The sequence below is a fragment of the Anomaloglossus baeobatrachus genome, chromosome 8 (assembly GCF_048569485.1).
Source record: "Anomaloglossus baeobatrachus isolate aAnoBae1 chromosome 8, aAnoBae1.hap1, whole genome shotgun sequence".
NCBI lineage: Eukaryota > Metazoa > Chordata > Amphibia > Anura > Aromobatidae > Anomaloglossus > Anomaloglossus baeobatrachus.
In genome coordinates this window covers 177,757,336-177,782,947 of record NC_134360.1, presented here as the reverse complement: position 1 = coordinate 177,782,947, position 25,612 = coordinate 177,757,336, and the positions used below count along the sequence as shown (strand labels likewise).

General features: G+C 52.7%; 1 protein-coding gene across 4 annotated transcripts in view; it reads left to right on the top strand.

Moving 5' to 3' along the window:
- The window catches only part of PRRC2C (proline rich coiled-coil 2C), a 344,519-nt gene that overhangs the window by 180,472 nt on the left and 138,435 nt on the right, over positions 1 to 25,612 (top strand). For all 4 annotated transcript variants that reach the window (XM_075322243.1, XM_075322246.1, XM_075322244.1 and 1 more), the window contains exons 13-15: positions 8,929 to 9,206; positions 10,576 to 10,822; positions 11,181 to 11,394. In XM_075322243.1, the coding sequence (XP_075178358.1) occupies positions 8,929 to 9,206; positions 10,576 to 10,822; positions 11,181 to 11,394 (739 nt within the window). The remainder of the gene's footprint in view (positions 1 to 8,928; positions 9,207 to 10,575; positions 10,823 to 11,180; positions 11,395 to 25,612) is intronic.

Here is a 25,612-nt window from a genome sequence, read left to right as displayed (position 1 = left end):
CAAGGGAACTCACGCCCTTGCGACTAGTCCCTGGCCTCATTGGCATATAAGAAACGATCTTTAGAAATAATTTTTCTAAAAATCGGTTTGTTTCTGGTACTAGATACAGGGACAGTTAGGCAGGGATTAGCAATATACACCCAGAACTGCTCGTGGTCCAGGGTGCATATTGCACCTGACAGGTTCTCTTTAATGAAGAAATGATTGGTAAGGATTTGGGGGAGGAGGAAGAGCAAAGGAGAGAAGGTCCTGGTTACCATGTATGCACTATGAGAAGGTATAATCTCTGAGCATACGTGGTATAAACATCAGGTTTGTTTTTATATGCGTCAACATCAGTATTGTAGAAAAAATCAATGATCTCAGTCCAATTTTATTAAGTTAATATAAATACCATCTGTTGCAAGATCCAAGCAGTTTTTCATTTTTAGGCTGATATAGGCGAGTCTTCTCCGTTATGTAGATAAGATTTCTTATTGAGAGGTTTGAAACATTTGGCAGGTAGAATAAGTTTTCTTTATTCAATATTGAGGCTTTTAGATCAATATTATTATAGAGATGTTTTGTTTTATTAATAGAAGTAACTTTATGTATTACATGTTCAATTGTTATGTTTTCTGCATATTTTGTTTAATCAGACCTCATGCTGATAAGTTCAATGTTCAGATTGGAGGGGGAATGTAATTAACATAAGGGGGAGGCTCCTGCTGCAGCCAGTTGTCTCACAGCCAAGACCTAGGATTGTAATGCTGGGTTCACACACAGCGATGCAGCAGCGATCACGACGGGCGACCTGACCTTATCAGGATCGCTGCTGCGTCGTTACATGGTCGCTGGTGAGCTGTCAAACAGGCAGATCTCACCAGCGACCAGCCCCCAGCCAGCAAGCGTGGGTGGAAGCGGTGCTGCGCTTGGTAACTAAGGTAAATATCGGGTAACCAAGGGTTTGGTTACCCGATATTTGCATTGGTTACCAGTGCACACCACTTAGCGCTGGCTCCCTGCATGCCAGAGTACACATCAGGTTAATAAGCAAACCCTTGCTTATTTACCCGACGTGTACTCTGGCGTGCAGGGAGCCGGCAGCACAGGCAGCGTGAGAGCGGCGGACGCTGGTAATGAAGGTAAATATCGGGTAACCAAGGAAAGGGCTTCTTGGTTACCCGATGTTTACCATGGTTACAGCTTACCGCAGGCTGACAGACGCCGGCTCCCTGCTCGCTTCAGTTTGTCACTCTCTCGCTGTCAAACACAGCGATGTGTGCTTCACAGCGGGAGAGCAACGAGCAAAAAATGAAGCAGGACATTCAGCAACGAGCGGCGACCTCACAGCAGGGGCCAGGTCGTTGCTGGATGTCACACACAGCGACAGTGATGGGACGTCGTTGCTACGTCACAGAAAATAGTGACGTAGCAGCGACGCCGTCGCTGTGTGTGACACCACCTTAAGAAGGATGTCGCTTATCTCGTCGGACATAAAGAAAAGATTAGTTACCTTGTTTACCCGAAAATAAGGTGTCTCATTATTTGTGGCTTCCAAAAAATGTGCTAGGCTTATTTTCAGGGGATGTCTGATATTTTATATTTGGGTCAGTGATTGGGTCGTTTGTTAATGAAAAATGAATACTCTCTCCTTCCCCCAGCCGTAATATGTTATGTATATGTATGTTGCTGGGCGGGGAAGGAGGTGAAAATTCATTTTCTTTGTCGCTCCATTGGGAGACCCAGACAATTGGGTGTATAGCTTCTGCCTCCGGAGGCCACACAAAGTATTACACTTTAAAAAGTGTAAACCCTCCCCTCTGCCTATACACCCTCCCGTGCCTCACGGGCTCCTCAGTTTTATGCTTTGTGTTGAAGGAGGCACACATTCACTCGAGCTCCCATTTTAGTCAGCAGCAGCTGCTGATTGTATCGGATGGAAGAAAAGAGGGCCCCCGGCATGCTCCCTTCTCACCCCACTAAGTCGGCGGTGCTGTTAAGGTTGAGGTACCCATTGCGGGTACAAAGGCTGGAGCCACATGCCGTTTTCCTTCCCCATCCCTTAGAGGCTCTGGGAGAAGTGGGATCCTAACCGGTCATCCATTCACTGGGACCGGGCTCCCTCCGCAGCCCCTGTGGGAATCTGACGGACAGGAGACTTGGTATCATCAGAGACAGGGCCCTGCATCTAAAGGTACTCTGTGTCCCCTTGGGGACGGTGCATGGAGCGCTTGATCTCAGACGCTGCAGCGGCTGCTGTATTTTTATGACGACCGGGACTACCGCGCCGACCGCGCCTGTTTGCCGGCCGCGGTATTAAATTTAGTCCCCGGCTTCATGCGGCCTAGTGCCATAACTCCCGCCCCCGGGCCTGCCAGTCAGGGGTAAGGGCGGGACGGTCGACCTGACGTCGACAGTGAGGGCTGGAGCACACTTTAGGTGTCCTCCTCCCCCCTCACTAATCACTGTGGGGCACCAGATTCCCGCACTTTATTAGTCGCCGCTCACGGCTCCCTCCTCCCCTGAGAACGCCGGCAGCCATGTTTTAAACACATTCTGCCGGTGGAGGACTTCTGGCTACAGCTCTGGGAGACCCAAGGCAGGGAATCTGGTGGACACACACCGCTTTGGGCGGTCGGTAAGCCACACCGGTGCTGGTCCCCCTAGGGTGCCGAAGTGTGTATATATATATATATATATATATATATATATATATATATATATATATATATATATGTATACATTTTCTCTGTTCGGCCGCATTGTTTTGCTTTTGGCTATATACCCTCAGTGATCACTCTCCTAGGAGACAACAGCATGTCGTTCACAAGGAGCAAGGGTGCCAAGTCACAGGGTAATTTTGCAACCTGTACCTCTTGTGCGGCTATGCTACCTGCAGGTTCCACCTACCCTCACTGTGAGCAATGCTTGGGCCCTGTGGCACTCGCTCAGCCGGAGCCTCGGGCACTGGTGGGCCCCTCGGCTCAGGTAGAACCGCCGGCTTCCCCTGTCCAGGTGGCAGGGACAGAGTTTGCAGTTTGAGCTGAGAAACTCTGAGTCACTTTCACAATCCATGGCTCAGTCTATGGACAAATGGTCTGCTAAGATACTAGAAGCCTTGCAGTCCAGACCGGCCCTTACACAGGCCCCGGGCACTGCGGGATCATCGCCCCCAGGCCCCTCTCGGTCTGCGCCGCAGCGTGCTCCCGGGGTGGCCCCTAGGTATCACGTGGAGGACTCCGGCACGGACCGCAGTCCCAGACCGGCTAAGCGGGCTCGCTGGGAATCTTCCCCGTCTTCATCACGCTGTTCGGGGTCTCAGCTTGAGGACTCTCTGGAGGATGAAGCGGAGGTCGCAGCCCAGGGCTCTGACCCTGACGTTGCTCTCAATCTTGATACACCTGAAGGGGACGCCATAGTAAATGACCTTATAGCGTCCATCAACCAGGTGCTAGATCTTTCTCCCCCAACTCCACCTGTAGAGGAGTCGGCTTCACAGCAGGAGAAACACCAGTTTAGGTTTCCCAAACGTACACGGAGTGCTTTTTTCGATCACTCCAACTTCAGAGATGCGGTCCAGAAGCACAGAGCTTTTCCGGACAAGCGCTTTACTAAGCGCCTTAATGACACACGTTACCCCTTCCCCTCTGACGTAGTTAAGGGTTGGGCTCAATGTCCCAAGGTGGATCCTCCAGTCTCTAGACTGGCGGCTAGATCCGTAGTATCAGTGGCTGACGGTTCATCGCTCAAGGATGCCACTGACAGGCAGATAGAGCTCCTAATGAAATCCATCTATGAAGCCACAGGCGCGTCTTTTGCCCCGGCCTTTGCAGCCGTGTGGGCACTCCAAGCTATCTCAGCTTGTCTGTCTGAGATTAATGCGGTCACACGTACCTCTGCTCCGCAAGTAGCGTCTTTGACTTCTCAGGCGTCGGTATTTTCATCCTACGCCATGAATGCCGTCCTGGACTCTGCTAGCCGTACAGCGGTAGCATCCGCCAATTCGGTGGCAGTCCGCAGGGCCATGTGGCTACGCGAATGGAAGGCAGACTCTGCTTCCAAGAAGTTCTTAACCGGTTTGCCATTCTCTGGCGACCGTTTTTGGCGAGCGATTGGATGAAATTATTAAGCAATCCAAGGGAAAGGACTCGTCCTTACCCCAGTCCAAACCAAACAGACCTCAGCAACGGAAAATTCAAGCGAGGTTTCGGTCCTTTCGGCCCTCAGCCAGATCCCAATCCTCCTCGTCCAACAGGCCACAGAAGAGCCAGAGGAACTCTTCTGCATGGCGGTCTAAGTCACGTCCTCCAAAGACCGCCGGAGGCACCGTCTCCAAGGCGGCCTCCTCATGACTTTCGGCCTCCCCAAACCGCATCCTCGGTCGGTGGCAGGCTCTCCCGCTTTTGCGACGCCTGGTGGCCACATGTCCAAGACCGATGGGTGAGAGACACGTTCTGTCTCACGGTTACAGGATAGAGTTCAGCTCTCGTCCTCCGACTCGTTTTTTTCAGAACATCTCCGCCCCCCGAGCGAACCGATGCACTTCATCAGGCGGTGAACACTCTGAAGACAGGAGTTGTGATCCCCGTTCCCCTTCAGGAACGTGGTCGCGGTTTTTACTCCAACTTGTTCGTGGTGCCAAAAAAGGACGGATCATTCCGTCCCGTTTTGGACCTCAAACTGCTCAACAGACATGTGAGAACCAGACGGTTTCGCATGGAATCTCTCCGCTCTGTCATCGCTTCGATGTCCCAAGGCGACTTCCTAGCATCAATCGACATCAGGGATGCGTATCTCCATGTGCCGATCGCACCAGAGCATCAACGCTTCCTGCGTTTCGCCATCGGGGACGAACACCTTCAGTTTGTGGCACTGCCTTTCGGCCTGGCGACAGCCCCACGGGTCTTCACCAAGGTCATGGCATCCGTTGTGGCAGTCCTACACTCTCAGGGCCACTCGGTGATCCCTTACTTAGACGATCTCCTAGTCAAGGCACCCTCCCGGGTGGCATGTCAACACAGCCTGACCGTTGCTCTGGAGACTCTCCAGAGGTTCGGGTGGATCATCAATTTCCCAAAGTCAAAATTGACTCCAACCCAATCACTGACTTACCTCGGGATGGAGTTTCATACTCTCTCAGCGATAGTCAAGCTACCGCTGGACAAACAGCGTTCGCTGCAGACAGGGGTGCACTCTCTTCTTCGGGCCCAGTCACACCCTTTGAGACGCCTTATGCACTTCCTGGGGAAGATGGTGGCAGCAATGGAGGCAGTCCCCTTTGCGCAGTTTCATCTGCGTCCACTCCAATGGGACATTCTCCGCAAATGGGACAGGAGGTCGACGTCCCTAGACAGGAACGTCTCTCTTTCTCTGGCAGCCAAAACCTCTCTTCAGTGGTGGCTTCTTCCCACTTCTCTGTCGAAGGGAAAATCCTTCCTGCCCCCATCCTGGGCTGTGGTCACGACGGACGCGAGTCTGTCAGGGTGGGGAGCGGTTTTTCTCCACCACAGGGCTCAGGGAACCTGGACTCCGACAGAGTCCTCCCTTCAGATCAATGTTCTGGAGATAAGGGCAGTGTATCTAGCCCTAAAGGCGTTCCATCGGTGGCTGGAGGGCAGGCAGATCCGCATACAGTCGGACAACGCCACGGCGGTCGCGTACATCAACCACCAGGGCGGCACGCGCAGCCGTCAAGCCTTCCAAGAAGTTCGGCGGATTCTGCTGTGGGCGGAGACCACAGCCTCCACCATCTCCGCAGTTCACATCCCGGGCGTAGAAAACTGGGAAGCAGACTTTCTCAGTCGCCAGGGCATGGACGCAGGGGAATGGTCTCTTCACCCGGACGTGTTTCTAGAGATCTGTTGCCGCTGGGGAACGCCGGACGTCGATCTCATGGCGTCTCGGCACAACAACAAAGTCCCGGCATTCATGGCACGGTCTCAGGATCACAGAGCTCTGGCGGCGGACGCATTAGTTCAGGATTGGTCGCAGTTTCGACTGCCTTATGTATTTCCTCCTCTGGCAATGCTGCCCAGAGTGTTACGCAAGATCAGGTCCGACTGCCGCCGCGCCATCCTCGTCGCTCCAGACTGGCCGAGGAGGTCGTGGTACCCGGATCTGTGGCACCTCACGGTGGGTCAACCGTGGGCACTCCCAGACCGACCAGACTTGCTGTCTCAAGGGCCATTTTTCCATCTGAATTCTGCGGCCCTCAACCTGACTGTGTGGCCATTGAGTCCTGGCTCCAAGCGTCCTCAGGGTTATCTTAAGATGTCATTGCCACTATGAGACAGGCCAGGAAACCAACGTCCGCCAAGATCTATCACAGGGCTTGGAGGATCTTCTTATCCTGGTGCTCTGATAAGGGTTTTACCCCCTGGCCGTTTGCCTTACCCACTTTTCTTTCCTTCCTTCAATCCGGAATGGACAAGGGTTTGTCTCTCGGCTCTCTCAAGGGACAAGTATCGGCGCTTTCCGTGTTTTTTCAAAAGCGTCTGGCCAGGCTTCCGCAGGTCCGCACGTTCCTGCAGGGAGTTTGCCACATAGTCCCACCTTACAAGCGTCCGCTGGAACCCTGGGATCTTAACAGGGTGCTATTGGCTCTTCAGAAACCACCTTTCGAGCCGCTGCGGGATATCTCTTTATCAGGGCTGTGGAGTCGGAGTCGTGGAGTCGGAGTCGGAGTCGGAGCTCATTTTGGTGGAGTCGGAGTCGGAGTCGGTATAAAATGCACCGACTCCGACTCCTAAAATATATAATAAATTGGGGACAGGAGTGCAATGCAGAATGTGCTGAATATTTTACTAAATAACAACATTTAGTATAATGCTTATATTTAAGTGAAACATTTATTGTAGTACAATGTGAACATCAGACATTTAATTGTTTTTATGATACAATAATCAAGATATTTGGATAGAACATAAAATATTTATTGGAATACAACTTTAGAACACAAAAAAACTAATAAATTGTAAATATGTAATATATATAATATATATATATATATATATATACAGTGTATATACACACACACAAGATATATATGTAATCTACTGTATATTACATAGTGTATTACATATTTACAATTTATTACAGTTTTTTGTGTTCTAAAGTTGTATTCCAATAAATATATTTTATGTTCTATCCAAATATCTTGATTATTGTATCATAAAAATTATTAAATGTCTGATGTTCACATACACATTCATGTACTACAATAAATTTTTCACCTAACTAAGCAATATATGTAGGAGTCGGAGCCGGAGTCGGAGTCGGAGCCGGAGCCGGAGTCGGTGCAAGAGAATTTGAGGAGTCGGAGTCGGAGTCGGAGTCGAAGGTTTGGCTTACCGACTCCACAGCCCTGCTCTTTATCACGTCTTTCGCAGAAGGTGGCTTTTCTAGTGGCAGTTACATCGCTCCGTAGAGTGTCGGAGCTTGCAGCGCTGTCATGCAAAGCCCCCTTCCTGGTTTTTCACCAGGATAAGGTGGTTCTGCGTCCGGTCCCGGAATTCCTCCCTAAGGTGGTATCCCCTTTTCATCTCAATCAGGATATCTCCTTACCTTCATTTTGCCCTCATCCAGTTCACCAATGTGAAAAGGATTTGCACTTACTAGATCTAGTGAGAGCACTCCGGATCTACGTGTCTCGCACGGCGCCACTGCGCCGTTCTGATGCGCTCTTTGTCCTTGTCGCTGGCCAGCGTAAGGGGTCGCAGGCTTCCAGGTCAACCTTGGCTCGGTGGATCAAGGAACCGATTTTTGAAGCCTACCGTTCTTCTGGGCTTCCGATTCCTTCAGGGCTGAAAGCCCATTCTACCAGAGCCGTGGGTGCGTCCTGGGCATTGCGGCACCGGGCTACGGCTCAGCAGGTGTGTCAGGCGGCTACCTGGTCTAGTCTGCACACTTTCACGAAACACTATCATGTGCATACCTATGCTTCGGCAGATGCCAGTCTAGGTAGGCGAGTCCTTCAGGCGGCAGTTGCCCACCTGTAAGAGGGGGCCGTTTTCGGCTCTTTTTATCGGGGTATTCTTTTACCCACCCAGGGACTGCTTTTGGACGTCCCAATTGTCTGGGTCTCCCAATGGAGCGACAAAGAAGAAGGGAATTTTGTTTACTTACCGTAAATTCCTTTTCTTCTAGCTCCTATTGGGAGACCCAGCACCCGCCCCTGTGCCCTTCGGGCTGGTTGTTCTTTTGTGTACACATGTTGTTCATGTTGAATTGTTCCTTTGGTTCATAGTTTCAGTTCTCCGAACATCCTTCGGATTGAATTTACCTTAGACCATTTATAAGTTTCCTCCTTCCTGCTTTTGCACCAAAACTGAGGAGCCCGTGAGGCACGGGAGGGTGTATAGGCAGAGGGGAGGGGTTACACTTTTTAAAGTGTAATACTTTGTGTGGCCTCCGGAGGCAGAAGCTATACACCCAATTGTCTGGGTCTCCCAATAGGAGCTAGAAGAAAAGGAATTTACGGTAAGTAAACAAAATTCCCTTCATTTCCAATCGCTGATGCCGGTAGAGGGGTGCGCGGGTTTATAGGAGGGAAGAGGGGTGAATATTCATTCCATTTAATAGCCGGCGTGTGACACTAAACTTCCAGGGTTTGCAGCAACGTACACCAATAGAAGTTACATATCCTGAAAGGGCTGGCCAAGCACTATATCAGGATATCATTAGTATGATGATCCGCCACTAGATTGAAGAATCCTACTTGGTCTTCTTTTCGGGGAAACGCAGTTTTCTTAGAATTTATTGCAACATGACACCAAAGGAGATGAAAAGAGAAGATGTATAGGAATAACTTGCTCTTTGGGGTTTTTTTTCTGTTTTTTGTTTTCTTTTCAGGCCATTTTTTAAGCTTAATAACATTGGAAAAAACATTTTGATACAGATCGAGACCATTATTCATAAAATATGGCAATGTTTTGTTTTCTGTAACAGTGGCAGAAGAAGCACCTTTTACCAGAAAAGATAGCATTTCAAGTGACAGAGCGGACAGCCCTCCAGCCATACCTATTCAGCTTCCAGCACCTATTCTTCAGCCTCCTTCAGTTTCATCTTCAGTGCCCAGCTTGCCACCTTCCCCGTCACCGGCTTCAGGACCTGCGGTGCCGCATGAGAACGAGTCTGACAGTGGCACACAAACGCGTCCTCCGGTTTCTTCTGGATACTCAAAACAGTTTCAGAAGTCGTTGCCTCCAAGGTTTCAGAGACAGCAGGTACCATTCAGTAAACGTCTTTTGCTGGTTTTGTGACTTGTAGAAGTTGTGAAACTGTGCACTTTGTCCATTGATTGCTGTAATGAAGGAGCCGTGTCTCCCTTTAGAGTGGCAACTGGTTTACTTGTCAGATTATCGCCCTCTCTCCTCTCCAAAATGAAGCCATATGTAGCCAGATAGCTTGCATAGCCCTTACAGGTTCTTTAGAAATATTCAAATTGTCTCTCCAGGGAGGAAGGAGATAAACTCTAGCGCCACCTATTGGAAGAAACAATCCTACAAGTCAAAAGTGGCCTTTTAACAAGCCTTTTCATATGACTTAGGATTTATACCAGATCAGAAGCTCAATTTACAGTGGTCCCCACTATAGCTTCTCATACAGCCAGTTCAGATCCCATACTTTGCACTAACGAGGGGCAATCATCCCAAAACACAGTGTCTGCAAATTGGGGTTCTGATCTGGTATAATTCCTAAGTCATATGAAAAGGCTTGTTAAAAGGCCACTTTTGACTTTTAGGATTGCTACTTCCAATTACAATCCTATTCCTCCTTCGTACTCACATGGTCACAATACATTGATGTCAGCTGCTGTCTGCAATCTAATACGAGAGCTTGGTTACTCTGAAAAGCCATTGTGAATTTAATTAACACATACGAGTCTAGCATTCATTTTAACAGTATGTTTACACTCTGCTGATTTTTCTCCCTAGTAATCTGGAAAATCCGCAGTGTTAGGCTATGTGCGCACGTAGCGTTTGTCCCTGCAGAAATTTCTGCAGCGATTTGAAGAGCACACGTGTGCTTCAAATCGCTGCAGAAAGAGTCCGTAATGAAAAAAAACGATTCCATGCGCTCTGAGTGCAGCCCCTCCCGTAGACAGAGCGGGGGCTGCATGCAGAGCGCACGGAATAAGTGACATGTCCCTTCTTAGAGCGCTCGCTTCGGGCAGCAGCCGAAGCGCTGCGCTCTAATACGCCACGTGCGCACGTCTCCTGCATAATCTTCATAGATTATGCTGGGGACGCAGGACGCATGCAGTTACGCTGCGGTGCAGATCGCAGCGTAACTGCATGCAAATACGCAACGTGCGCACATAGCCTTTTTGTCACATAGAATGTATGAGATTTTATCCACATGCTTCAGAAAGTCTGTCGGAAATTGACCTTTTAAGTCCCAGCCTGTTCATGTGTGCTGGGGATTTGCAACCATAAATGTAACCCTTTGCAATTTTACCCTGTGCAACAAATCTACACGCAACACATTTATGATGCTGATTTGCTGTGTGTTTGGAGCAAAATCCACAGTAGAAAGTTTGTCCCCCTATGTTTGCGTGCCAGTGATTTAACATTGCAAATGATGTATTTTCAGGAACAGATGAAACAGCAGCAGTGGCAGCAGCAGCAGCAGGGCGTACTGTCCCAGCCAGCCCAGTCCCAGCCGTCTAGCAGCCCTGTTCCCCCACCACAACACAGGCCTCTTTACCAGCCCTTAGGACCACATCCGCAGCATTTGGCTTCCATGGCTTTTGATCCTCGCTGGCTAATGATGCAACCTTACATGGATCCTCGAATGATGTCTGGAAGGCCAACAATGGACATTGCACCAATGCATCCTGGTATGATTATCACAGCTTTTTCTACCTCATCGCTTAAAGGGACGTTGTCAGCACAGAATGGATGTCCAAGCCAAGTACGTCATGGCAGAGCTTGTTTTCCATCTATCTCTGCTCTTCTCTGCCAGAGCTGTCAATCAAAGAAGGTGTAGATAGAGGGAAACAAGTAGGTTGGAAGTTGTACTTAAATGATCACCCCCCCTTCCCCCATGATGCACCGAGTGCATGTACTTGGTTTGGACAGTCATTCTGTACTGAGTCTCTTTTATACAGGTTTTCCACTGCATTTACAATGTGAATAATTTACTTGCTGCAATGTCCTTTTACTAAATTGTATGGACACCGTATACTCTTTCTACAGGAATGATGCCAACCAAACCTCTAATGAGGCGTGAACAAATTGAACCCACATCATCTGCGTCTGAACCCTATGAGCACATTGCTCGATCCGTTAGAGACCACGGTGTCCCAATATCTGAGCCACGCATGATGTGGGGGGCTGAGCCCTATTCACACACAGACGGCCCACAGGTTTCCTCCTCTACTAAAGAGCCTGACGAGCCTGAGGATTACAGGTATGATCGTATATCGTAGCTTTATTCTGTCAGCGTAGTCATACACGGTTATGCTTCTAATATTTGTGTACCTCTCTCCTGGTTCTCTTCCTATCTTTCTGGCCGCTCATTCAGTGTATTATTTGCTGGCTCCACATCTTCTCCTCTTCCTCTCACTGTTGGGGTCCCTCAAGGTTCAGTCCTTGGCCCTCTTCTTTTCTTCCTCTACGCCCCAATTGGACAGACAATCAGCAAATTTGGCTTCCAGTACCATCTTTATGCAGATGACAGACCATTATACACCTCATCCCCTGACTTCACCCCTGCTCCACTATAGAACACCAGTGACTGTCTGTCCGCAATGTCCGACATCATGTCTGCTCTCTATCTGAAACTTAACCTTTCCAAAGCTGAACTTCTTCTCCTCCCTCTGTCTAATAACCTTCCTAAACCTGACATCTCCCTCTCTGTATGCGGCACCATAACGCTTAGACCGCAGGCTCGCTGTCTGAGTGTTATGCTTGACTCTGATCTTTCCTTCACCTCCTATATGCAATCTCTCGCCTGCTCTTGTTGTCTGCACCTAAAGACCATCTCTGGAATCCGCCCCATTCTAACCATGGAAACAACAAAAACCCTCATTGTAGCCCTCGTCCACTCCCGCCTTGATTGCTTTAATTCTCTATTAATTGTCCTCCCCCTAACTAGACTCTCTCCTCTACAGTCCATCCTTAATGCTGCCGCCAGGGTCACCCATCTGGCTAATCGTTATTCAGATGCTTCTGCTCTGTGCCAGTCATTGACCGGCTGCCCATACATTATAGGATCCAATTTAAATTGCGTGTTACATAGGTTAAAAAAAGACCTAGGTCCATCTAGTTCAACCTTCCTCCACCAATTATATATTTTGTTCTCACCCACAAAGTTTTCCACAGTGTGGCACCCCCCTACATCTCCACGCTCTTCTCGGTCTATCACCCTACCCATTCACTACACTCTGCAAACGACTTTCGACTAACATCCACACTAATGCAAGCCTCCCACTCCCAGATTCAAGACTTCTCCTGAGCTGCACCAATCCTCTGGAGTGCTCTACCCCAAGAAACTAGGATGATCCACAACTTACACAGCTTCAGATGCTCCCTAAAAACACATCTTTTTATTGTGGCCTATCACCGTCCCTAATTGAAGTTGATTCATATTTTTCCCCTCCACTATATCTTAGAAGATAATTCTCCCTCAAACTCAACCGCACCCAAAAGCATCACAAACATTGGCTGGTGACCGGCTCCTGCAGCCTATATCTATCCCCCATTTCTTTGTCGCTCCATTGGGAGACCCAGACAATTGGGTGTATAACTTCTGCCTCCGGAGGCCACACAAAGTATTACACTTTAAAAAGTGTAACCCCTCCCGTGGATCACGGGCTCCTCAGTTTTATGCTTTGTGTGGAAGGAGGCACACATCCACTCATGCATTCTCATATTAGTTGTGTCGGTTGGAAGAAAAGAGGGCCCCCACGGGGCCCCCGGCATGTTCCCTTCTCACCCCACTACGTCGGCGGTGTTGTTAAGGTTGAAGTACCCATTGCGGGTACAAAGGCTGGAGCCACATGCCGTCTCCTTCACCATCCCTTAGCGGCTCTGGGAGAAGTGGGATCCTAAGCGGTCATCCATTTACTGGGACCATGCTCCCTCCGCAGCCCCTGTGGGAACCTGCCGGACCGGAGCCTATTCAACCTCAGGGACCGGGCCCTGCAACTCAAAGGTACTCTGTGTCCCCATTGGGGACTGTGCAGGGAGCGCACCTTCTTCCCGGAAGCTGCGGCAGCTGCTGAATTGAGAAGGCCGGTGGACTTCCGCGCCGACCGTGCCTGCTTGTCGGGCGCGGTCTCAAATTTAGTCCCCGGCTTCATCGCGGCCTAGTCGCAAAACTCCCGCCCCCGGGCCTGCCTGTCAGGGGTAAGGGCGGGATTACCGACCTGACGTCGGATGTGAGGGCTGGAGCATCCTGCATGTTTTCCTCCCCCCTCACTGATCACTGTGGGGACCCCAGATTCCCGCACTTTCCTGGCGCCGCCCACGGCTCCACTCCTCCCCTGAGAGCTCCGGCAGCCATTTTTTGGCATTCTGCCGGTGGAGGATTCTCAGTGAACAGCTCTGCAGCTCCGGGGGACCTAAGGCAGGGAATCTGGAGGACACACTCCGCTTGTTAGCGGTCGGTAAGCCACACCGGTCACCTGGTGCTGGTCCCCCTAGGGTGCCGGAATAGATATATAGATATAGATATATATATATATATATATATATATATATATATATATATATATATATATATTATATATATATATATATATATATATTATATATATATATATATATACGTATCTGTTCGGTCGGGCTAAATACCCCTTTTTTCCCATATACCCTCAGTGATCACTCTCCTAGGAGACAACAGCATGTCGTCCATAAGGAGCAAAGCTGTTAAGGCACAGGGTTTTTTTGCGGCCTGTACCTCTTGTGGGGCTATGTTACCTGCGGGTTCCACCTACCCTCACTGTGAGCAATGCTCGACCCCTGTTTCGCTTGCTCAGCCGGAGCCTCGGTCACTAGTGGGCCCCTCGGCTCATGTAGACCCCCTGCTCCCCCTGTCCAGGCGGCAGGGACAGAGTTCGCCTCTTTTCCTGAGAAACTCTGAGTCACTTTCACAATCCATGGCTCAGTCTATGGACAAATGGTCTGCCAAGCTGCTATAAGCTTTGCAGTCCAGACCGGTCCTTTCACAGGCCCCAGCCCCTGTTGGCTCGTCGCCTCCAGGCCCCTCTCGGTCCGCGCCGCAGCGCGCTTTCAGGTTGGCCCCTAGGTCTCAGGCGGAGGACTCCTACCCGGACCACAGTCCTAGACCGGCTAAGCGGGCTCGCTGGGAATCTTCCCCGACTTCTTCACGCTGCTCGGGTTCCCAGCTACAGGACGAGGCGGACGTCGCAGCTCAGGGCTCTGATCCTGACGTCGCCCTTAACCTTGATACACCTGAAGGGGACGCCTTAGTGAATGATCTTATCTCGTCCATCAACCAGGTGTTGGATCCCTCTCCACCGCCTCCTACTGTAGAGGAGTCGGCGTCTCAGCAGGAGAAACACCAGTTTCGGTTCCCCAAACGTACACGCAGTGCGTTTTTCGATCACTCTAACTTCAGAGACGCTGTCCAGAAGCCCAGAGCGGTCCCGGACAAGCGCTTTACTAAGCGCCTCACTGACACGCGTTACCCCTTCCCACCTGAAGTCGTTAAGGGTTGGGCTCACTGTCCCAAGGTGGATCCTCCAGTCTCAAGATTGGCGGCTAGATCCGTGGTATCGGTTGCAGATGGCTCATCGCTAAAGGATGCCACTGACAGGCAGATAGAGCTCCTGGTGAAGTCCATCTATGAGGCCACGGGCGCGTCTTTTGCCCCGGCCTTTGCAGCTGTGTGGGCACTCCAAGCTATCTCGGCTTGTCTGGCTGAGATTAATGCTGTCACACGTAATTCTGCTCCGCAGATTATTAAGGAATCCAAGGGAAAGGACTCCTTACCCCAGTCCAAACCTAAGAGACCTCAGCAACGAAAAATACAATCGAGGTTTCGGTCCTTTCGTCCCTCCGCCAAGCCCCAATCCTCTTCGTCCAGCAGGCCGGAGAAAGGCCAGAGGAACTCCTATGCGTGGCGGTCCAAGTCACGCCCCCAAAAGGCCGCAGGAGGCACTGCCTCCAAGACGGCCTCCTCATGACTCTCTGCCTCCCCTAGCCGCATCCTCGGTCGGTGGCAGGCTCTCCCGCTTTGGCGACGCCTGGTGGCCACATGTTCAAGACCGATGGGTGAGAGACATTCTGTCTCACGGTTACAGGATAGAGTTCAGCTCTCGTCCTGCGGCTCGTTTCTTCAGAACCTCTCCGCCCCCCGCTCAGGCCGCCGCACTTTTTCAGGCAGTGGACGCTCTGAAGACAGGAGTTGTGATCCCCGTTCCCCTTCAGGAACGTGGTCGCGGCTTTTACTCCAACTTGTTCGTGGTGCCAAAAAAGGACGGATCATTCCGTCCCGTTCTGAACCTCAAGCTACTCAACAGACATGTGAGAACCAGACGGTTTCAGATGGAATCTCTCCGCTCAGTCATCGCCTCAATGTCACAAGGAGACTTCCTAGCATCGATCGACATCAAGGATGCTTATCTCCACGTGCCGATCGCTCCCGAACATCGTTTCTTGCGTTTCGCCATCGGGGACGAACACCTTCAGTTCGTGGCATTGCCTTTCGGCCTGGCGACAGCCCCACGGGTTTTCACCAAAGTCATGGCATCCGTCGTGGCGGTCCTGCACTCTCAGGGCCACTCGGTGATCCCCTACTTAGACGATCTCCTAGTCAGGGCCCCTTCTCGGGTGGCGTGTCAACAAAGCCTTACCGTCGCTCTGGCGACTCTCCAGCAGTTCGGGTGGATCATCAACTTCCCGAAATCCCTGTTGACACCGACCCAATCACTGACTTACCTCGGGATGGAGTTTCATACACAGCCAGCGGTAGTCAAGCTACCGCGGGACAAACAGCTTTCTCTGCAGGCAGGGGTGCAATCACTTCTTCGGAGTCAGTCACACCCCTTAAGGCGCCTCATGCACTTCCTGGGGAAGATGGTGGCAGCTATGGAGGCAGTGCCGTTCGCGCAATTCCATCTACGGCCACTCCAATGGGACATTCTCCGCAAATGGGACAGGAGGTCGGCTTCCCTCGACAGGAATGTCTCTCTTTCCCTTGCAACCAAGACGTCACTTCAGTGGTGGCTCCTTCCCAATTCTCTATCGCAGGGAAAATCCTTCCTTCCCCCAACCTGGGCTGTGGTCACCACGGACGCGAGCCTGTCAGGGTGGGGAGCGTTTTTTCTCCACCACAGGGCTCAGGGAACCTGGACTCCGATAGTCATCCCTTCAGATCAATATTCTGGAGTTAAGGGCAGTGTATCTAGCCCTATTGGCTTTCCATCGGTGGCTGGAGGGCAGGCAGATCCGTATCCAGTCGGACAACGCCACTGCCGTCGCATACATCAACCACCAAGGCGGCACTCGCAGTCGTCAAGCTTTCCAGGAAGTCCGGCGGATTCTGCAGTGGGTGGAAGCCACAGCCTCCACCATCTCCGCAGTTCACATCCCGGGCGTAGAAAACTGGGAAGCAGATTTTCTCAGTCGTCAGGGCATGGATGCGGGGGAATGGTCTCTGCACCCAGAAGTGTTTCGAGAAATCTGTCGCCGCTGGGGAACGCCGGACGTCGATCTCATGGCGTCACGGCACAACAACAAAGTCCCGGCATTCATGGCACGGTCTCAGGATCACAGAGCTCTGGCGGCGGACGCGTTAGTTCAGGATTGGTCGCAGTTTTGACTGCCTTATGTGTTTCCTCCTCTGGCGATGCTGCCCAGAGTGTTACGCAAGATCAGGTCCGACTGCCGTCGCGCCATTCTCATCGCTCCAGACTGGCCGAGGCGGTCGTGGTACCCGGATCTGTGGCATCTCACGGTGGGTCAACCGTGGGCGCTTCCAGACCGCCCAAACTTGCTGTCACAAGGCCCGTTTTTCCATCTGAATTCTGTGGCCCTCAACCTGACTGTGTGGCCATTGAGTCCTGGCTCCTAGCGTCTTCAGGGTTATCTCAGGATGTCATTGCCACCATGAGACAGGCCAGGAAGCCAACGTCCGCCAAGATCTATTACAGGTCTTGGCAAATCTTATTATCCTGGTGCTCTGATAACGGTTTCTCTCCATGGCCGTTTGCCTTACCCACTTTTCTTTCATTCCTTCAATCCGGAATGGACAAGGGTTTGTCACTCGGCTCTCTCAAGGGCCAAGTATCGGCGCTCTCCGTATTTTTTCAAAGGCGCCTAGCCAGGCTTCCGCAGGTCCGCACGTTCCTGCAGGGAGTTTGCCACATAGTCCCTGTGAGGCAAATCCCGGGATATGAAGATGGATTATGACTCCAGTCATAATCCCTCATCACTCCCTGGCAGTGCCCCCTCCCTTCTTGTTCTCAGTGTTCCACTTACACCTCCATGGCCATGTCCTGTGATATGGAAATTAGGTGGTGTGGGAACAATGGACACAGGATGACTCCCTGCCGTCACCCTGTAGTAGGGCTGCTAGCTAGTTAGCAAGGCTATGGAAATAGCCAGACAGAACGACTCCAGTAAAAAATGGTTCATATCTCGCAAGCCATATTTCCGATAAATATGGCAACCATAAAAATGGTGTCTCCGCATGCAGACGATGCCGGCACACCCTTTCTATGGGAGCAGGACATTGGGAAATGCCCCAGGCGTGATATCAGCCAATGGGGAACTGGCAGACAGGTCATGAGTCCCCTCGTTCTGTAGCTAAATTCATAACTGTCACAATGAGAGCATTGGCGTCCGCCTACGACGCTCCCAGGCAAAGTTATGGCCCATATTCCATGTTGGGATATTGTCCATAACTCAAGCCAGGGGTGGAGCAGTGCTCCCTGTGAGGTCACTAAGGTAGGAGGGGACCTGGATCTGCCCAGGTTGATAACCCTACTTCGGCCATTTTCCAGGGTTCTTTTCGCTGGGGGCACGTGTAGGAAACATCTGTGGGAAGGATCCTAGAAACCTGGGTACAGCGCCCCCCTGTGGCCAGACGCAACAAGGTAACTGCTGGAACTGTGTATGCCTGTTTGTAACCCATGCTTTGATTGTAACTGTACTCTGACATATGTATATTCTGTAGATTCCCTATTGTATATATTGTAGTTCTAGTGTGCTTTAGGCTGATTAAATTATATAATTAATCTTGGGCTGTTCTGTTATCTCGATCTTGAATCCCACGTCTGTGTGTTCGGCTAATAGTTACCGTAAATCGGTTGGTGGCAGCGAATTGTGCCAAGGATTATTGTGGGGAGGCCAGTGAGATTCGGGAAGATATTATATATTCCGCCCGCGGAGGTCGGGGGAATATATACCTTACTCTCACCGGGGACCCTTCAATAATCGGCATAAGTAGTATAGCGGCCTCCTTGCTTATGGTCGGGCAATTCCATAATTGGCCTGACTATAAGAGGGGCGCTAGAGAGCGCGTCACGTGCTCTGTCTGTCGGTCGGGAGGTATAAAGGAGGGGTGACCCCCACTTGTTACCCCCCGATTGTGACGTACTGGTAGCCAGCGCGGGGGATTTCTGAGTGACCCCCCCGGTGGTTTGTGACATATTGGTGGCATAGCGGTGGGATCGAGATAATAGTGTGTGTGAGTGTGAGACCCATACTCCCAGACACTAAAGACTGCCTGCAGCAGCTGTGGCTGCTGGGGTCTTCAGACTAGCTCAACACTAGAGTGTCAGAGTGCAGATACTGTAAGGTGTGTGGAGGCATCAGGTGTCAGTTCTGTGTCAGTGACCAAAAGTCTGCAAGAATGGCTGATGGCACCAGGAGCAGAGCTATGCAACTGGCCAATGCTAAGGCAGGAGCCGAAGAGAGGGAGGACGGTGCTGTGGACAGCAATGAGGAGGTTGCCCACGAGTCCTCCAGGAGCTCGACGCCAGAAAACCGTTCTGCCGAGGACATTGCGCCACCTGGCACTGCTGGACAAGATGAGGAGGAGCTCACCCAAGGTTCCTCAACGAGCCAGATGCCAGCCCTCCGCTCTGAAAGGGACAGTGAATCGCCTAGCTCTGCAGCGTGCCGCAGATCACCACATGCCATTCCACCGAGCCTGGGAGGCTCGGATAGCCTTCTTCAAATGGCTATGGCCCTTCTCCAGGCTGGAGACCAGAAGGGCTACAAGGAACTCCTGGCAGAGCGCAGGGCAGAGCGGCACGCAGAGCGTGAGGCTGCGGAGCGAGAGCGGCAGGCAGCGCGTGAAGAGCGCCAGGCAGAGCGTGACTACCAGCTGCAGCTAGCTCAGCTCCGGCCCTCATCAGCCACACGTGACCTTCAAGACACCAAACTTCCAAAGGTCCGTGTTGAGGACTTCCCAGTGCTGGAGAAGGATGGAGACTTGGACTCTTTCTTGACTGCTTTTGAACGGACTTGCTTGCAGCACCATCTGGACAAGGACCAGTGGGCCAAATACCTGACCCCCCGTTTAAGGGGTAAGGCCCTGGATATCCTTGGTGACTTGCCTGCTGAGGCAGATCAGGGCTACGACACCATCAAGCGGGCCCTGATCCAACAGTACAACCTCACTCCAGAGTCCTACCGCAAGAAGTTCCGGAGCCTACAGAAGGGACCAAAGGACTCCTGGGCTGACCACCGGCGGGCACTTGCCCGAGCTGCCGACCACTGGACCCAAGGCCTGCAGCTTTCCATCGGACCGGAGATCCTGGACTTGTTCATCACGGAGCAACTCTTGTGGAACTGCCCTGAGGATCTCCGCCAGTTCATCCGAGACCAGAAGCCAAAGGGGTCCACGGCTACAGCTGCCCTTGCCGATGACTACACCAACAACCGGGCCCCTGAGGCCAGGAGAGCGGCCACCAGCAGCACCTGGAGAGGGGGTAAGATGAATTCGGCGACTGCCCCACCTGCCCCTAGACTGCAGGGGGTGTCCCCCTCAACTCCCCTCTCCAGGCCCGTGGCGGAACCAAGACGGTGCCACCAGTGCAACCTACCTGGACACTTCAAGGCCATGTGCCCTCAGCGTCCCAAGGCCCCGGCTCCGTCCCCGTCCCAAGGGCCGCCCAAGGTGTATTGTGTGGGTGGGGGTGGTGGTAGGTCCCTGGACAGCTTCCAACCTGTCACCGTCGGCCGGTCTGTGACCATAGGACTGCGAGACAGCGCCTCGGAGGTGACTCTGGTGCGGCCTGAGATGGTGTCCCCCCAAGACTTGATCCCTGGAAAAACCCTTGCTGTCTCCGGGATTGGAGGCACTGACCCGGCGCTGCCTGTTGCTGACATTTATGTGGACTGGGGCGCAGGGCGAGGGGTGAGGGAGGTGGGGGTAACTGATCGGATCCCTGCAAACGTGCTACTTGGGACAGATTTGGGGCAGATAACCTCCCAGTTTGGGCCCCAACCAAGGGCTGAACCTTCAGCCAGTACTGACGTGCCTCCGGACAATGTTAATGTGTTATCTATGAATGATGTAAGGGAGGAGGGAGTGAACTCTGATATTTCTGCTTGCATAGACACCATAGACACACACTCAGCTGCAGCTGTGACAGGGGAGGGGGTCAGAGAAAGGTGTGACAATGCCTCTACAAGTAACCAGCCAGTGAGCTGGGATCTGTTGCCCTCTGCAGGGATAAGCAGAGAGCAGGGTGCTGCAGGGGGAGGACCAGTGTGTGGGGTGGGGGCTACCACAGCCAATGTGGGGTCCCCAGAGATTTCACAGCGGGGTTCTGTTGCTGCAGGAGGGGAACAGGCAGGTGAGATTGGGGCCGGTCCAGGAGCGGAAGTGCTCCCAGGTAAGATCTCGGTGCATGGTTCCCCCACAACCGCGGTGTCAGGAAGCCAGGTTGGTCTGCCTGAACCGGCGACTTGGTCAGGAACGGAGGAGGAGCAGGCACGACCCACGGTCGCAGCGGCTGTGGCCGCTGTCACCCGCAGTGGGAGTGCTGGAAGCCAAGGGGCCTCCCGGAGGTCCGATAGCTCTTCCCCTTCTGACCAAGTGGCAGCCGAGTCAGGTGGAGGCCAGGACACAGGTCCCGGGGTACTGACTGAAGATGTGACAGTCTCGTCGATTCTGGCCACATCTAGTCAGGGGTTTCAGGCAGCGTTAGAAGCTGACGACAGCCTGAAAGCTCTTAAGGAGCAGGCGGCACAGCCTCCCTCGGACTCGGACCCGGAGCGAGTGGTCTGGGACCAAGGACGGCTGTACCGGGCCACGGTCCAGCAGGGTTCACCGGAGGCGTGGCCCAGGGACCGACAGTTGGTGGTACCCTATCCGTTCCGGACGGAGTTGTTGCGGATCGCACATGAGATTCCGATGGCCGGACACCTAGGGATCGCTAAGACCAAGGCCAGGTTAAACCAGCATTTCTACTGGCCAAAAATGGGGGCCGATGTGGCTGCCTACTGCCGTTCGTGTGAAACCTGTCAGAGAGTGGGGAAGGCGGGGCCACACCCCAAAGCCCCACTAGTATCTCTGCCAATCATCGATGAGCCTTTCAGGAGGGTGGCTGTGGATCTGGTCGGCCCGCTGGCCATCCCCAGCAGCTCCGGGAAACGCTTCATACTGACGGTAGTGGACTATGCCACCCGGTACCCAGAAGCAGTGGCCTTGTCGTCCATTCGGGCTGACAAGGTGGCCACCGCATTGCTGGAGATTTTCTCCCGAGTGGGTTTTCCCCAGGAAATGCTCACTGACCGGGGGACCCAATTCATGTCCCAGCTGATGGAGGCCCTCTGTAAGCAAGTCCAGGTGCGACATCTGGTGGCCAGCCCGTACCATCCACAGACTAATGGCCTGTGCGAGCGGTTTAATGGCACCTTAAAGCAGATGCTTAAGATGTTGGTCGACTCCCATGGGCGTGACTGGGAGCGGTATCTCCCACACCTGCTATTTGCTTACCGGGAGGTTCCACAGGCCTCAACAGGATTCTCACCGTTTGAGCTCCTGTACGGGCGACGTGTGCGGGGCCCCCTGGCTCTGGTGAAAGAGGCTTGGGAAGGGGATTTGGCCACCCCTGGAGTGTCGGTTATCGAGTATGTCATGCGCTTCCGGGACAAAATGCAGGCCTTGACGCAACTGGTACACGACAATATGGCTCAAGCCCAGGCCGATCAGAAGCGTTGGTACGACCAGAACGCTTGTGAGAGGACCTACCAAGTGGGTCAAAAGGTGTGGGTACTGGTCCCCGTACCACAGGACAAGCTTCAGGCAGCCTGGGAAGGCCCATACCTCGTGTACCAGCAGCTCAACCCTGTAACGTACCTGGTCACCCTGGACCCTGCCCGTGGAAGGCGGAAGCCCTTCCATGTGAACATGATGAAGGCACATCATGAGCGGGAGGCATGTGCGCTCCCCGTGTGCAACCTGCCCGAGGAGGGAGAAGCGGAAACCCTCTTGGATATGCTAGCCCAGGTTAGGGCAGGCGGATCCATTGAGGATGCGGAGGTTGGCCACCAGCTCTTGGAGGACCAACGGTCCCAGCTGTGGGCCACCCTCCTCCCCTTCCGGGGGTTGTTTACCAACCAGCCCGGAAGGACTGACTTGGCTGTCCATCACGTGGACACTGGGGATCATCCCCCGATCCGGCGTTCAGCATATCGGGTCTCCCTGGAGGTGCAGCAACACATGCGCCAGGAGATTGACGAGATGCTGAAGCTGGGGGTGATCCAGGCATCCAACAGCGCTTGGGCCTCGCCTGTAGTCCTCGTCCCTAAGAAGGACCGAACCACTCGGTTCTGCGTGGACTACAGGGGGCTCAATGCGGTCACGGTCGCCGATGCGTACCCAATGCCACGCATCGATGACCTGCTCGATCAGTTGGCCGGGGCTCAGTACCTGACCATCATGGATCTGAGCCGGGGATATTGGCAGATCCCCCTGACTCGCAAGGCCAGGGAACGCTCTGCCTTTATTACCCCATTTGGACTGTACGAGTCCACGGTGATGCCATTCGGGATGAGGAATGCCCCTGCCACTTTCCAGCGGATGGTCAACACCCTGCTCAAGGGACTTGAAGGGTACGCGGCCGCGTACCTGGATGACATTGCCGTCTTCAGTCCCACCTGGGAGGACCACCTAGAGCATCTAGCACAGGTGCTCAGGCGGATCCACCGGGCAGGTTTGACCATCAAGCCGGGAAAGTGTCAGCTGGCCATGAGCGAGGTCCAGTACCTCGGTCACCGGGTAGGCGGGAGAACACTGAAGCCCGAGCCTGAGAAAGTGGAGGCCATCGCATCCTGGCCCACCCCCAGGACCAAGAAGCAGGTGATGTCCTTCTTGGGGACCGCTGGGTACTATAGGAGGTTTGTTCCATGCTATAGTAGCCTGGCAAAGCCCTTGACGGACCTCACCAAGAAGAAGCTGCCCTCTGCAGTCGATTGGACAATGGACTGCGAGACAGCCTTCCGGGCCCTAAAGGACGCCCTGTCCAGCCCGCCCGTGCTACAGGCAGCCGACTTCACGCGGCCGTTTGTAGTACAGACCGACGCCAGTGACTTCGGCCTCGGTGCGGTGCTCAGCCAGGTGGACTCTGCGAGCCAAGAGCACCCAGTCTTGTACCTGAGCAGGAAGCTGTTACCACGGGAAGTGGCCTATTCCACGATGGAGAAGGAGTGCCTGGCCATAGTGTGGGCCCTGCAGCGTCTGCAACCCTATCTATACGGGCGCCACTTCATCGTGGAGACGGACCACAATCCCCTCAGCTGGTTGCACACCGTCTCTGGGACGAATGGGCGATTGTTGCGATGGAGCCTTGCGCTCCAGCAATACAACTTCACCATTCGCCACAAAAGGGGCCGTGACCACGGTAACGCAGACGGGCTGTCCCGACAAGGAGAGGTCGCGGACGGGCGCACGGGGGAACACCGGAGTGTGCTGCCCCCTAGCGCCCTCAAAAGGGGGGAGGTGTGAGGCAAATCCCGGGATATGAAGATGGATTATGACTCCAGTCATAATCCCTCATCACTCCCTGGCAGTGCCCCCTCCCTTCTTGTTCTCAGTGTTCCACTTACACCTCCATGGCCATGTCCTGTGATATGGAAATTAGGTGGTGTGGGAACAATGGACACAGGATGACTCCCTGCCGTCACCCTGTAGTAGGGCTGCTAGCTAGTTAGCAAGGCTATGGAAATAGCCAGACAGAACGACTCCAGTAAAAAATGGTTCATATCTCGCAAGCCATATTTCCGATAAATATGGCAACCATAAAAATGGTGTCTCCGCATGCAGACGATGCCGGCACACCCTTTCTATGGGAGCAGGACATTGGGAAATGCCCCAGGCGTGATATCAGCCAATGGGGAACTGGCAGACAGGTCATGAGTCCCCTCGTTCTGTAGCTAAATTCATAACTGTCACAATGAGAGCATTGGCGTCCGCCTACGACGCTCCCAGGCAAAGTTATGGCCCATATTCCATGTTGGGATATTGTCCATAACTCAAGCCAGGGGTGGAGCAGTGCTCCCTGTGAGGTCACTAAGGTAGGAGGGGACCTGGATCTGCCCAGGTTGATAACCCTACTTCGGCCATTTTCCAGGGTTCTTTTCGCTGGGGGCACGTGTAGGAAACATCTGTGGGAAGGATCCTAGAAACCTGGGTACAGCGCCCCCCTGTGGCCAGACGCAACAAGGTAACTGCTGGAACTGTGTATGCCTGTTTGTAACCCATGCTTTGATTGTAACTGTACTCTGACATATGTATATTCTGTAGATTCCCTATTGTATATATTGTAGTTCTAGTGTGCTTTAGGCTGATTAAATTATATAATTAATCTTGGGCTGTTCTGTTATCTCGATCTTGAATCCCACGTCTGTGTGTTCGGCTAATAGTTACCGTAAATCGGTTGGTGGCAGCGAATTGTGCCAAGGATTATTGTGGGGAGGCCAGTGAGATTCGGGAAGATATTATATATTCCGCCCGCGGAGGTCGGGGGAATATATACCTTACTCTCACCGGGGACCCTTCAATAATCGGCATAAGTAGTATAGCGGCCTCCTTGCTTATGGTCGGGCAATTCCATAATTGGCCTGACTATAAGAGGGGCGCTAGAGAGCGCGTCACGTGCTCTGTCTGTCGGTCGGGAGGTATAAAGGAGGGGTGACCCCCACTTGTTACCCCCCGATTGTGACGTACTGGTAGCCAGCGCGGGGGATTTCTGAGTGACCCCCCCGGTGGTTTGTGACAGTCCCACCTTACAAGCTTCCGCTGGAACCCTGGGATCTTAACAGGGTGCTAACGGCTCTTCAGAAACCACCTTTCGAGCCGCTGCGGGATGTCTCTCTATCACGTCTTTCGCAGAAGGTGGCCTTTCTAGTGGCAGTCACATCACTCCGGAGAGTGTCTGGTCTGAGCTTGCAGCGCTGTCATGCAAAGCCCCCTTCCTGGTGTTTCACCAGGATAAGGTGGTTCTGCGTCCGGTCCCGGAATTTCTCCCTAAGGTGGTATCCCCTTTTCATCTCAATCAGGATATCTCCTTGCCTTCATTTGCCCTAATCCAATTCACCAATGTGAAAAGGATTTGCACTCGTTAGATCTGGTGAGAGCTCTCCGGCTCTATGTGTCTCGCACGGCGCCCCTGCGTCGTTCAGATGCGCTCTTTGTCCTTGTC